The 15,237-nt window shown below is 40.6% G+C and overlaps 1 protein-coding gene across 2 annotated transcripts in view; it reads right to left on the bottom strand.

The window, feature by feature from the left end:
* Positions 1-9,902, bottom strand: part of TNKS2 (tankyrase 2) — a 34,697-nt gene extending 24,795 nt beyond the window's left edge. For both annotated transcript variants that reach the window (XM_066191217.1, XM_066191216.1), the window contains exons 1-7: positions 9,672-9,902; positions 4,370-4,594; positions 3,329-3,424; positions 2,658-2,694; positions 2,261-2,336; positions 912-1,006; positions 311-377 (exon numbers count right to left, since the gene is read on the bottom strand). In XM_066191217.1, coding sequence (XP_066047314.1) covers positions 311-377; positions 912-1,006; positions 2,261-2,336; positions 2,658-2,694; positions 3,329-3,424; positions 4,370-4,594; positions 9,672-9,876 — 801 coding nt within the window. In that variant the 5' untranslated portion in view covers positions 9,877-9,902. The remainder of the gene's footprint in view (positions 1-310; positions 378-911; positions 1,007-2,260; positions 2,337-2,657; positions 2,695-3,328; positions 3,425-4,369; positions 4,595-9,671) is intronic.
* Positions 9,903-15,237: the final 5,335 nt, after the last annotated feature.

Genomic DNA, 15,237 nt, shown 5'->3' on the forward strand with positions numbered 1-15,237 from the left:
CTTTTTTTTTTCTGTGAGAGTAGAAAGACTGAGATAAGCAGTATTTACTTGGTGGTATGAAAATATTCAACTTTGGAGCAGAGTGAGTTAAAAACAGAAAGCACATTTGTAAAGAAAAAGCTTCCTTGCAAGCAGCAGATTCTGTAGCTCCAGTTTAATAATCACTAACATGTAGAGCAAAAGCAATTTATCATTATCTAAGTTTTGTAAATCTACGTACAAAATAAAAAAGATATGCAACTTGTATTAGTCTATTATTATAAACTGTTCTTGTTTCATAATATGCAATTTCATCTCTTCAAAGACCAACCTTTACTAGAAGCTCTGTTACTTCGTAATGACCATAGGAACAGGCATTGTGAAGTGGCACCAGATCTCTACATAGAAGAAAAAGGAGAAGGATGATTATTTTAGTACATAAATAATAATTTCAAATGCATCTAACACATTACAACTGGCACTATGCTTTACGTTGAACATTTTACAAAAATAATGAGACAAATTTTCAAATGAGACTATGTGGAAATAAGAAGCTGAATAAAAAACCAGTAAATCCCATCAGCATTTATCAGAACAGTAAACATCTAAAATAATCAGAAGATGAGAAGTAAATTGCATTGTCTCGCTGCAGATGAAAAGGTTCCACTCAGACTTCGAACCCTAAGCACCAAGATCTATCTGCAGGGGATGCTCAGGAGGGACCCAAATTATATCCTTTTTCGCAAGAACAATGCTGTAATATCTTCTCCCGTGAAAACTAATCAACTTGCATTTTCATCATAACAGAAAGCTTAAAGGTGACAGAACAGTCTCAAGTTGGAAATTCTTTGTGGTTAAAACAGTATTACTGCACTTCACCTCAATTTGTAACGAATTGTGTTTACTCTGAACAAAGGGAAAAAGGAACTTACCCTTTATCCTTAGCGTGTACATCAGCTCCATGCTGCAGTAAGAGCTGGACTATTTTTACACGGTTATACCCAGCTGCTAAATGTAGTGGAGTAGACTGAAACAACAGAATGTAGAAAAAATCAGTAACACAAAAGCAAGGTTGATTTTGTACTTGTTTTTTCACAACTTGTTAAGAGTACTAACTGCTGAAGTCCTTTAAGACTTACAAGTTTAAAAAAAATCCCATTTGATAACTATGTTCATTGTTCACTGACTAGTCTTGAAGTCAACATAAACACAAATCCCAAATTTATTCCATCACTAATACAAAGGCCAGTTTTGGTTTTTTGCCTACCATAGCTATAAAAACTTTGCTGGCACAAACTATGCCCTTGTGAAAGGGGAAGTAGGAAGACCACTAGCAACAATGACTATTGAACTATGAAGAAGACACTCTGCCAATCAGCGAAGTAAGTTTAAAAATTATCAAGAGGGATTGTTATCCACATTTGTGAGTGCAGTAAGTGAGCAGGGTATGGGGGAAATTTCATCTCTTCTAAACTCTCACCCTCCACAGAGCAGGCAGTTAACTGCTCAGTGATCTTTTCTAGCAAATGCATTCAAGCATCAGTAGCACTAAAGGCAGAGCTACAAATTAGTGAGGAGAAATCTTATTTTCTGCATTTATGAACCCATCCAGTGAACCAGATTTCTACAGTTCCTAGAAGATAAGCCTCATAACCAGATGAGAAAACAGAGATGTATCAGTGTTTTGGAGATCCCAGTGTCTTACCACAAAGTCTCACAAAGGGCAAGTAACTAGATCAAAACCTGGGTGAATGAGTACAAATACTTAATGAGAATAAGGATGCCAGAAAGTGACACTCAATAACCTGAACCTTCCATAGGCTAGAGGCTGAACCCAGAAGACTCAGGGTTTTTCAGAATGGAGATTTTGAACATTTTTTATATATTTCTTTACCATTACTTACAGCAATGAATAGCTTGTTCCTGAAACAGGAGCAGTAACTAGCCTAAGGGTGCATGTCAAATAAAGCCTGTGTGTTCCTCCTTGATAGGGACAAAAATCTGTGAAAAGACCTCATTTCTTTATCATTGCAGATATGGAGGTCAAGCAGAAGTTTCAATTGAAAAGGTGTCTGTTTATTGCTCCTATGTAGAAACACTTATGTAGTCCTTTTAAGATTAAAAAACAAACCTCAGCTGGCTGCTAAAGAGGTGGAATCTTATTTTCCCACATACAGTGAAGAAAACAGATTTTATGTTTAACATTTTTAAAATCTGGTCAAACAATAACTGGATCATGTAAGAAATAACTAGTTTTAAATCAGGTTTTAAACAAAAATACCTTTCTGCCATCACTTGCATGACAGTTAACATTTAATGGTGTAAGAAGAGACATCATCTTTTCCTCATTTCCACTCCTGAAAAACAAGATATGAAATGAGCAGAAAAATTCTTATCCCAATTTTTAGTAGCTTATTCTGGTTTTGTATTTTTCACTGTGTTTAGTGAAATGTTCAATATTCAACAGATCTGAAGCAACACATTCCCCTCTGTACTGTCAGAATTAAAGGGAAAACAAAAATGCATTTATGCAACTACTTTCATAACTTCATTCACAGAAAAGAGCCAAAGCTTAGTATCAAGATGGAATGCAAGCTCCAAAGACTATATATCTATATATCAATTACACAAAATTCTGCAAATATAACTAATTCCAGTTATCTTCCGAACATACATACCTGGCACTTTCTAAGAGTTCATCTTTCTTGTATTCACCTAGAAGACAAAAGGACTTTCTTTAGCTGTCAAGTAAGTCTCTATATGTGAAGTTCACCACTTCTCCTCTTCTAAAATTTTGGAGAACCTAAGCGCTAGAAGTACTTACAAATACTCTTTTCAGTTGTTAAAGGGATCTTTTAAAAAAGAGGAAGGGTGAGTTTTTACACAGGCAGGTACTGATAGGACAAAGGGAAATGCATTTAAACTAAAAGAGGAGGGATTTAGATTAAATGAAGGAAATACTTTTCTCAGAGGGTACTGAGGCACTGGAACAGTCTGCCCAGAGAAGCTGTGGATTCCCTGCCCCTGGATGTGTTTAAGGTCATGTTGGATAGGGTCTAGTCAATGTTCCTGCCCATGACAGGGGATTGGAACAACGTGACCTTTAAGGTACCTTCCAACCTAAGCCATTCTATGATTCTATATATCTGACAGTTCATTATTGAACTAGGATGATAAACTATCCAGAACACATGCCGTGACTGAGATGATGAGAGCCATAAGGGAATTCTATTTAGAATTACAAACCAGAGACAAGTTAAAGCAGTATCAAGAAGAGAAGCCCCAAACTACTGTGTTACATCAGTTCAACTGTTACTAGCAATAAAGGAATCTAAAGACTATCACTTACCAGTCAGCACTGCTTTTGCAGACGGGTCTGCTAAATCCAAAGCTGTTCTTCCATCTGTATTCCGGATGGTTGGTTCAGCACCATGCTGCAACAGTACTACAAAAAATGCCAAAGCTTTCCATGAGAAAACAATTCTACAAGACAAGGTTTATGAGATGTATCATTACTGTAACCTGCAAGCAGCAAAAGGAACATCCTAACTTCATCTTTCAAATTTTTAATGTCAGCATTCTTCAGTGTCATCTGTGACCAGTGGATCTGGTGAAATGTGTCTAGACACATTTGAAGAGAAAAAAAACATCAGAAAGAGAACCACAGACTGACAAGAGAAAATCTCAGCTGAAAGCTTGTGACTGACCCACCACAAAAACTCAGCAGCTATTTTCCATCAGCTCCAGAGTGTGCTGCCCCAAATCCTGGGCTGTCCTAACCTGCAGACAGCAGTGGCAGGCCGTGCATGTTGCACTCATATTCAGGCCAAACAGGCAATGTTATCTGTATAGCTCTCTAGAGCTCTACAGCTCTCTTAAAGTAAATGGCAGCAAACCATAGAATCAAGAAACGCTTCTAGACTATGTGTCTAATTTTCTACCTCTTCCTTAAAGAGCTCCTCCTAAGAACTGTGTAGGTAAAACAGGTAGTCAATATAATTGAAGTTTTCCCATCCTTAACTAATTTAACACAGCTGCTACACATAAGACAGAATGAATCTATTATTAAGATCACTTTTGTTCTTTCCACTGCACTATGATCAGAAGCAGAAGGCAGTAAAAGAGTCTAGGCTGAAACAAAAGAGAATTTAGCTCCATCATGTCACTTGAAACCACTTTCCCCATGATGTCAATGTGAACCATTATAGGTAGACAATTCTGAAAAATAGATCCAAAAACTTGTAACTTGTAACAATGACATATGAATTGAAGTTTATGAAAGATGTTTACTTCTAACCCTTGTATCAGCCATAGCCCCACAGAGTGAAAATGATCTTTGAAGGGTTCTTAAACAAGTGAGTCAGTCACAGCAAGAGTGGGAGAAAATTACCAATGCAGACATCTGTCTTCCCCTTAATGGCAGCTTCATGAAGGGGAGTGTAATTCCAATTATCTCGAGCATTGGGATCTGCACCGTGCCGCAAGAGCAGGTTGACAACTTCAGCATGGCCAAAGGAGCAAGCATTGTGAAGGGGAATAAGGCCTCCGTCATCTCGCGCATGGACATTGGCACCACTTTGGAGTAAATACTCAACTACATCCTTCCGACCAAAACCTGCAAGAGGAAAAGGGAGAAAAGGCTTCAGGGTGGGGTAAGAGAAATTCCTGCCCCAGATGTGCAGATTAAAACAACAAACTTCAGTAACAGTAACCATTCCTAAAGACAAACACAAGTGGCATGGTTTACTAAAGAAGCATTTACACTCTAAGGATGTTTCTGGAACTCTTAAAAATTAGATTAAACTCAGTAGAAAAATAGTATTAAAGATTACAGAAAACAGTATCTTGATAGTATTCCCTCAAATTTCAGCTGTATTTTGCATACTTATACAATGGCAAATGAACTAGGACATCAAACTGTATCTGTATTTGCTCTGCTATCTCCACATGAGGCCAGAATGCTTTAGGATTGCTGCTTGTAGCCATTATACCCATCTGGTTATGTTCTAAAGGCCACCTCAAAGGTTCCATGAATGTCTCTGTGGGTCTCAGCAATTATTAGGGCAGGTAACAGCCATATTTTATTACGTCTCAGTCTTCTGCCAAGTACCTTCTGGGAAATAACTCACATGTGCAGGACTTGGCCTTCCTTGCTTTAAATATCTGAGTTACAAACTCTTTCCCTGAACAGATCAAGAACTGGATGAAATTGAGCTCTCCCCTCAGAGGGAATAACCATGAAGTTATCAACACCACTGATAATCCAGATCGCAGCAAATTTAAAATTTGTTACAGATGACCCATAGAATGTCCATAGTAGGTTTAAGTCCTTGCAATCATAACCTAGAAATGATGTATATTCCTGATAACAGCACAGCATTTCAGTGACGAAGTCACCAAAGCAAACAAGTGTCAGCATTTCAGTTATAACTGAACTTTTAGTCTCAGCTTAGTTGTGACTGACCGTTTTCATAGCATGTTCTTCACTAAACCCAACTTCAGTAAATCCTTCTTCTGGAGCAAGAAACACTTTCACACCCTGGAGCTCCCAAAACCCCACTGCCATTATTAAGCAATTTCTGGATCCCACTTGCTAAGAGAAGATCTTGCAGACAATTTGTATATGTCAGAGAGAAAAGCCTGGACAAGTATTCAGAAAGACTTTAATTAAATCCTCCCTGTACCCTTCTTCCCTCAAAAGTCTGGTTAGGAACCACATTCACCATGAATTCCTCATTATTGTAACAATCATTTTATGTCAAACTTTTGAATCACAGCATGGACTTCTAAGTGTTTTCCAGTAACAGTCACAAGGCTATACTGGTGATGCACTTCTTCAAAATACAAACCTCAGCTTACTAGAACCTTGCCTATGATAGAACCACAGACCCTACAGGAAATTCACTTTTGAGCTTCACCATGACACTTACCCACCTTGCCTGTCCTAACAGAGAACAGGAGCTCCGCACACATAGGATGAGAACTGGATCAGACACATGGTCCGTGCAAACCCAATTTATCTGCACAGGCACAGTAAGTCCTAGTCACTGCACATGCATGCATATTTTTGCTGCCAAAAAAAAATATTAGTAGCTATATCCATGCAGCTTTAGTGTCTCTATTACATTATATGCATCATGATTCTCATTCTTAAATATGCTAAGCTATTCTAAGTATTATAAATACTGCTACTTTTCTTAAACGTGTCCTGATAGTTTTCTTACTTCTTCAAGCTTTCAAAAAATTCTGTTTATAGCTTGAATATATACTCAAAACATACTAAATTATTTTGAGAAACTACTCAAAAGAGACTTTCACATGTGCCAGAGTCCTGCAAACACATAATCAAAACTGTTATTTGATGACAGACAGCTTGGTATTTTCCTTTGAGTACCAAAAAATGTTCTCCAGGACTGCTGCAATTACGTTAGAAAAGACCCTGATCAAGTTCTTTGTCCAGAACTTACAGATCTGGTAGCTAACCCATTCATTCTTGTACAGAAGGCATTCCTACCCCTCAAAGTATTGCTATAATGCCATGTTTTTACAGGTAAAATTTCTCAGCAGGAACCAACATCAGAATTGAAAACCAGCTGTAGTAAACCTTATTGTAGGCACAGGGAATTCCCTCAGATCCCTCTATTTAATACAGAGCTTCAATCAGATACAATTCATGAGCAACCCATAGCTTCCCTCTCAGCAAAGCCTGCATCTATTCATAACGTACTTTAAGTACAGCAACACCCCTCAGCTACCTGTAGCTAATTTAACGTCAATGAAATGAACTCATTTGTATCACATCAACGTTTGTAACTTCCCTCCAGCATAGAGTGCACAGCAGGGATTCCTCACTTCCTTGGGGAAGCATCTGTACAACAGGGCACCATATATGGAAGGGGAATTTTTTTCCCATTACTTTCTAAAGGATGCATGAGTTCAGAGGAAGTGGCCAAAAAGCACAATGGTCTCTGCCTCTGCTGTTTTCCCCGAGAGTGGAAAGCAGGGGCAGCCTTTGCTACCACGGGAAGGCAGCCACTGCCTACTCTAACAGTGCCTCTTTACCATCAGCTGGCTGCAGTAAAAACGAATTCAACACTTTAAAAAACCCCAACACTGTAATTTTTAAGGGGTAGGGGTTTTCTTTAGTTCTTGAGCTTTTATCAAGAGACCACCTAAATGGGATCCCAGCTTTCTTTCAGCTGTGCAAGGTGATGGTCTCAACATGATGAACTCTTTGTTTTTTACTGCCAACAAGAAAGGTTGGCTACTCAGGACCTCAGGCTGACACTCCTCCACCACCTGTGACAGTCGAGCAGCTCACTGCCCTCGTTCCCTGGAAAGTTACAAATTTTTAGCTGACAATTCCCCAGTATTTATCATAGTAGAAATGTACAACTGTGTATAATTTTAAAAAGGTATTTATTTACAGTCACTGTAGGTCATAACTGGTGTTCAGCTACTTTCAACGGGATAAAAAGCTAACAGAAAGAACTCAGCTCAAATTCTTCTCCTCTGGCCCGGGGGCTCGTATCTTTGATGAATTTTAGATTGCAGGAAGGGCATTTTGGTACCTTAAAACCTTGTGATACTTTGAACTTTGACACATACTGTGATGAAAAAGACTGACTTGAGAAAGTATATGCAGCTTATGATGGGAGATGATGGAGCCTCTTTTCCTGTGGAGGGTGGTGGGCTCTTGACGAAAACCTTCAGGATAACTAAACTATCACACACACAATTGTGAAACACAAAATCCAAAGAACAACCTCCAGCAAAACTCCAATACGTATTACTTCTGATAACGACACATTTCTGGAGAGAGCCTGAAGCTTTTTTTTACATATTTTCCTTCAAAATCCACATGTACAAACTGACACATGGAAAAAGAGGAATTTGGTGGTTTTTTTTTTTTTTAATTGTAAGGTAAGATCTGTGAAAAGACTTAAAAAATAGAACCTAAGTTCAGACCCAGAATGCCACTAAAAAAGGAAAAGAAGGGCAATACAAAACATGGTGTATTTCAGCTCCACCTTCCTCATAAAAGAAATCCTGAAACTGAATGAAACTAGTCAGAGAAGTTTTGTAATGTATTTTCTAAGAATACCCAGACAACTAGGATAAACAAAGCAGGAATACAACAGATTTTTGCTTTTACTTCCTGGAATATGACTCCTTTAGAAGCAAAGACAAAAGAAGTGAGTATTACTCCAACTGTGAAAGACAGGGGAAAGGCAAAACCAAACAAAAGCAGTCAGGCCCAAGCCCAAGAGCTACTCATGTCCACCTTTCACAGAGAGCCTATTGCAGGTGGGCTGACAACAGCAGCGCTCCACCTGAGGCAGCCAAGAGAAATCACACAAGTGTTTTCCATCACACGTTAACCAGAAACTCTCAGCATCTCCTACATGCCCGTGAGAGGAGCAATTATTTCCCTGTACCAAGCGTGAAGAAGACTCGGGCATGACAACGGTGTCTCCCATTTACACAGCAACCCGTTAAATATTAGCAATCTAACGACTACATGAACTTACGGCTATGCATTTTTTAAAGAAAAATCTTTCTACAGACCAGGAGTTATTTAAAGTCAGTCAAGATAGATCACCCCTGTTCAGAGAGATAAACTAGATCACTATAGTGAATGAGAAACATCTTAGGCAAAAAAACCCCAGAACTAACAAAAGGCAAAAAAATAAAAACAATCCTTCACTTCTCCAAAATGTTCTAAAACATACACAGTTGTTTAATTCAGAGTTTGTAAGTGAACAGGCAGGATTGCTGCACATAAAAAAATAGCTACAAAAATTGTTTTCCTCTGACAGGATATTTTAAGTTGCCTCCTGAGCTCTCCTGCTGACCAGGCTTCCTGAATTTATGAGATACTGCTGTCCTGAGGAGGCTTTCAAGAACTTGGACCTCTTAAGTCAGAGTCAAGCTCTCTTAACATGAGGAAAGGACACCTGAAGCAGAAACCTTTACCAAGACAATCTAATAAAGAAACAAACATCTTTGTTTCTATCCATATTGTTAAGCTGAAAAGAGGCTGCTGTTTTCTGCAACCCGTCAACCTTGGGGTCCGACATCTAAGGCTGTAATTAAACCGGAACAAGCAAGATGAAAATGACAGTGGCAGTCAGGTCTTTGTCTGAAAAGGTGGGATACAATCCTCTGGCCTGCTGCCAGTGAATGCAATTGTCCAGACTGTGACGTCAGTTGTTTGCTTACTTACGTCCTAAATTAACAAAGTCCATTTCTCAAAGATAAGAACGAAAAAAGCTGAGAAACGGCGTTATCTGACAAGCACCTTCATGAGTTCAATTTTAAAAATGCACAGGCCTGCTGAAATCCAGAACTGTACGTGGGACATGTGTCCCTGTCAGAGCTCACGTGTCACAACACGAACAGTACGAACCCCACTCCAGATGTGTCCTCAAAGCCAGACGAGATTTGTTTTTTTAAAAAAAAAGGAGACAAAAAAGAAAAAGGAAACAAGCGAGCAGGCGCAGCTGTACGGCTCGGCGACCCCCACCGCGGGGGTGACACCGACGGGGCCCCGGCCGGGCCGGGCCGCGGGGCGACGCTCCGGGGCCGGCGGAGCGCTCGGACCCACGCGCGGCGCGGCCCGGGCGGCCCGGCCCGGCCCGGCGCTGCCCCGGGGAGGCGGCGCCGCCCCCGGGCTCCCCCGGCCCCTGTACCTGCGGCAAAGTGCAGCGGGCTGGACTTCCTGCCCGCCGTGTCCCGGCTGTTCACGTTCTCGGGCCGCACCAGCCGCTTGACCCGCTCCACGTCCCCGTTCCTGCAGGCCTCGAACAGCTCACGGGCCGGCTCGGCCGCCGCCGCGCCGCAGCCCGGCGCCTCAGCCAGAGCGGCCGCGCCGCCCGCGCACCTCCGCCCCGCCATGGCCGGGCCGGGCCCCCGCAGCCGCCGCCGCCCCGCACGGCCCGCGGGGCTCCGCACGCGCTCCCGGGCGGGCGCTGCGCCCGGCGGAGGGATCCGGGCACCGCGGGCCTCGTGCGCAGGCGCGCGCGGCCGGAGCCTCCCAGCGCCGCCCGGCCCGGCCCGGCCCCGGGGCCGCCGCAGCGCCTCGGCACGGGGGGGAGCGGCTGGCGGCCGCGCGGGCTGCCCCTGCTCCCGTGTGAGGGATGCTGGGCAGCGGGAAAAAATACACCGCTGGCGATTCGCGCCAGAAGAACAAATGTGCCTTTGCTGCTTTCAGTAGTTAAATGCAGGGATTTTTCCGTTAAGGGATTCCCCCCCCCCCCCCGCAAAATGCGTAAGACTGCGTTTTGGTGCCAAGGGGCTTCATGATTCTCGCACGGTTGGTTATATAGCAAAATACAGTGACTCCGAGGAAGTTGAGTGCTTGCATAATAACTATGAAAGGGAAATTATTCAACATAAACGACGTGTTTCTCTCTATTAATCTCGGAAAACAGATATCCAAAAGCCCTGATGGTTGATTTAGCCAATTCAAGATCTGGGAAGAGAACGGACAGTGCCCGCCCCTCCCTCCGCCATCCCTCCCGTCCGCCCCTGTAGTAAGCCTCATCGGCTGGATGGGCAAGCCTGAGCCCAGATGGGACTGACGAGAAGAGGATTCAGTTGATAATTCTGAAATGTGGTTTGTTTGTTTTTTTTTTCACTCACGGCATATTAAAACACTTACTATAGAAAAGGTAGCTGAATAGAGTCAGTACCTTCCTGTGGCCAATGCACAGGTAACTCCAAACTCAATTCATCTTGCAGGCTATTGTTACATTAGGAAATTAAATGACTTAAGTACAAGGAAAAAGATCTAGGACATTTGTACAGTCTAGTTACTTCAATTCTGTCAAACATCCCTGTCCGTGAAACAAGTCAGTTACATCCATATTTTCTCTCCCTGATCCATGCTAATGCCTGAACTGCACCCAGGAGTTTTTCTGCAGGAGACTACAAGCTGTACCAGGCTGTCATCATGCTCTAGTGACAGATCAAGGTCTGATGCTTGTGTCTGCGGCCTGTTCAGTTTAGGAATTTACACATAGCCACAGTGTGACAGAAAAATGCAGCCAGCACAGGGCCGAAACCACATGGTTTGAACAAATGTGATGCTTTGGTCATGTGTGTTTTCTGTAATCCCACTGGCTTTTCTCTGTGTCTCCATTTAAATTTCAAGCTGTGCTCAGCAGGCAGGAAATAGCCTGGCTATGGCCAGAGTCCCATACTTACATAATTCATCCACTGCTTTGCATGGGGCCATAATGTTCCACAAAAACTGTCATCAAATGTGGCTCATAGGCCTTGCAGCCCTCTCAGACCTTCCCAGCTTCCCCCAAGTATGCATGATGAGAGCTTCCCTTTCTGCCTGCAGACACCACAGACTGAAAACAAGACCTGCAATGCTGCCATTTGTATCTTTTATTATCACCATTAGCATAGCTGGGAAAAACTATACAAGCTTTTGAGTTCATATACCTGTGTAAATACAAACACATCCTGTTCCTCAGGTCTTCTAAGTAATTTTAAATCCAGTGTTCCACTGGAGCACGATTATGAAGAGCATGGCCTGAAATAAACTATATATTCTCTCCACATCACTGTACACAGAAGATACTATTATTCTAAATTATCTGTTGCCTGATTTCCTTTGCCAGCACGTCTTTGTGATAGCTTGAGTGTGAAAGTACAGCAGGTCTATATGATTGGAAACAATTTTAAAAAATTACACTGTAAGAGCAGGATTCAATTAGCTTTGAATTCAAGGAGGCAAAGGCTCTCAGCACATTTTAGAACTGGTGTATCAATAGCCTTCACAGTAACTTTTGAGATTCACCATACATACCCGCCCTCCCTGCTTTTTATGTTATTTATATGTTTATTTTATGAGAAAATAATCTATAAAATCCAATATTTTTCTTCTTTCTTCTGTACAATAGCATGGTTAGAAAACCATAGCTGAAATATGTGCCAAATCCCACCCAATACATGTGCTAGGGACTTTTCTAGAGGCTTCTAATCCACCTGTTATTAACCCAGCCTGAGAGGCTCAGATGAACAGCTCAGACAAAATTCACTCTTATTCCTTGTAGTGTAATTTGTGATATACCAATGGCCTCGACCTTTGAAGCGTAGTTATTCTGGTGGTATAACCTCACAAAACAGAAACATGAAGTATTTGGAAGTGTGCTCACGTTGTTTAGAAACATGCTTGGTTGGTCACTAGAGGGCAGGAAAGGAAAGGAGATAAAAAGGAAAGCGGAAAAAAAAAAAAGAGGGAAAAATAAAAAGAAAAAATAAAAATAAATAGAGAAAGATACAGAAAAAGAAAGAAAAATAGGGACTGTTTGGTATGGAAAGACTAAAGCAGCCTTAAAAAGAAATGCTATTCCTTTCTGCTTAGAAGATTAAGGTTTACTTATGGGGAGAGGCATTGTTCATGCCAATCTACAAGGCAGTCAATCAGATTTAGGACTTTCGGCTGTCAGCCCTTCATGTTATGAGGATTTTCCAGTTTTTTTTGTTTGGTCCCTGCAGTGCTTTGCCTTGCTCTTGGAAGCAAAGTAAAATGCCAGAATAAAAAGAACACTTCAAGAGTTCAGACATTTAGCTTATTCCAAAAGGAGAATGATTTTAAATTTATTCCAATTGAAGTATTTCCAGAAGAGGCTTAGAAAAAAAGCCCAAACCAGGGACAATTAATGCACACATGAGGAAATAATAAAACATTCCTATAAAGAAAAGGGATTATTTTGGTGAGAAACAGAAGTGTACTGTTGTTTATTACTAAATTTTTATAACTATAAATAGAAACTTTCTCAGTTTCTATTTCTCAGTGCAAAGTTCTTTTTCTAAATGAAAAGATCAATTTAAGAAATACAGACTCACTGCAAAATCCAAGCAGTACAGGCTGTACATCAGTGAATATGTGTAAAATGGATCTTTAAAGAAATTTTCTCCCTTCCCCTACTTATTTAATCCATCAAGTACTTTTGCTATGTATCTTAAACAAGCAGTTCTTTTTCTCTGCCAGTTAGCTATGTGTAGTTAGTGGTGTTTTAGATGTACCACCTTTATTTTACCAGCAGTTGGGGGTAAAGTGTAATAATTATAAAATGTTGTTCTGGAATAATAAAGGGATTTAAAAAAAAAGAAGGAAAAAAAAGGAAAAAAGAAGAAAAGAAAGGAGACATGGTAATGATGAAATATTGAGAAACTGAGCTTTTCAGAGAGGAGCAAACACAAAGGACACAAAGAGTGCTCCCTCTAGGAGATGGGGATACACTGTGGGTTGTTAACAAGCTGTAATGGTAGGCGATTTAGTTATCAAAATACTGTATCTGTGTATGCAGCAACCAGGATAATGGTTCAGCAGCTTCATGACCAGCTGTGGTGACAGCAGTTGGAGAAGACTTATTTTAGTGGTAGGGAGAAGCTTGTGATCTAGACACCAGCAGCACAGATAAGTGTATGAGAGTTCATGGAAACTAGATTACACAGAACAGAAAAGCCTTCGGTCCAGGATGCCTGTGATTTGTTTAAAATTGTTCCAGTTTTCTGTCAAAAACTGCTGGACTGAAACAAGTCTAGAGGGCTTAAAGGGAGCTCTTGTTTGTTTTTCTGTAGTGCCTGGAACATTCTGGGATGACAGAGAGCTTTTTTAAAAGTGAAGGCTCCTTGCATGCAAAGCAGAAATAGACAGGGTGCCAGCATGGGAAGGTGGCGGAGGCCTGGGAAGTTGTTGTTTTTTATTGGGAAGAAACCACAAGCAGCAGAGGAGCAGTAGGGCCAAAGATCAACATTGACTGGGGATGCCAGCAAAACAGATCCATCTGTACCTCAAGTAGGTATAATAATATGAAAGTGCTAGAAGCAATGAAAGGCAAACCAGAATATGTGTCCAACCGTGAAATTCATTTTTCTGAAGCCAATCAAAAGAAAAAAAAATTGTGGGCTAGTTAGGTTATAATCTGTGTAGAACTGACTGAGATAGCAATAGGGAAAGAGTAATTCTCTTGAAAAATCATCTTAAGGGAGAATATTTCGGGGCAGCAACCCACAAGTAGCAAGAGACTCTCCATGCATTTAAATTGCAGTTCAAGTGACATTTTATTAACAAATTTTGGTATTTGTTTTCTGTCCAAATTTAAAGCAAAAAAAATAAAAGAGTCTCTGTGGAGGTTCAGACATCTTCACAGTCTGTCCTGGGCGCTGAACAGAAGTGTCCAGGTCCTCCAAGTAATTGACAAAGCAGGCAAGTTTCTCAGTGTTTTACTCTTAATTGCCCTCTGAAGCAATGTTCCTTTTTCCACTGATGGCATAAGAAGCATCTACTTTTAATTGGGATACCTGAATTGGCTGCCTATAGTATGTAAATACCATACAGAGCAGGCAGTGTGAAGGAAAGCAGAGAAGAAACTAAATATAATGTTTTTAAAGAAAGTAGCCGTGTACCCCTCTAAATAGTTGCAAATAGATTGTCAAGTTTTTATTCCACGACAGATCTTTGAGTGGCAATTTCTCAACAATTAAAATGATGGCTTCTTGGAACAGCTAGTTCCACAGTCCAGGGGAAAAAAAAACAGGAAAATGAACAGGCTATTCTTGACTTCAGCCTAAGAAATAGTTTTAGAAGTTTGTATAGTTTCACCATGAAGTAAAAATTGTCAAATCCAGTGAATTTCAGTATTTCTAATGGAAGGCTCCTGCTGAAAAGTAGTCCATGGCAGTGATTCAGAAGAGGAATTGTGATGAGAAGAAGGAATGTCATTATGGTGGTATTAAAATCAGACATGAAACCATTACAATCCTAAGACGTACTGTGAAGAATATATATATGCGGATTTCTAACTGAGTGACAGAAAGTAGAAAACATGTTCAAATGGTTGTTGGAGTCCCTCTCTAACGGTCAGAAATTTTCAGTAAAAACCTATAAAAATAAATACGATTTTTTCTTTTTAAAATGAGGATTATGAGGAGTGAACACAATTATGTATATATCCTACTAAGCATAAGTTGTCATAGAGCTAAACCAACATTACAACTAGAAACTTTTTCTTTGGGAGGATTTTTCCCACACTTTAAAATTCATTGTAACCAGTAATGTCTCAAAAAGGGTAGAGTAGTGAGGGATATTCTTTGAGGAAAAAAGTGCTCCCTTAAGACAATTCTTACGTTCCTGCAAGCAAGGTTTAAAATCCTCACCCAAAGATATTTCTGTCTTTAGCAGAAAAAATCTCATAATATTCAGATATTTACCAGGAAAAGATATTTTTCTTCCTA

The sequence above is a fragment of the Chamaea fasciata genome, unplaced genomic scaffold, assembly GCF_029207755.1.
Source record: "Chamaea fasciata isolate MVZ Bird 193981 ecotype frontalis unplaced genomic scaffold, bChaFas1.0.hap1 SCAF_9, whole genome shotgun sequence".
NCBI lineage: Eukaryota > Metazoa > Chordata > Aves > Passeriformes > Sylviidae > Chamaea > Chamaea fasciata.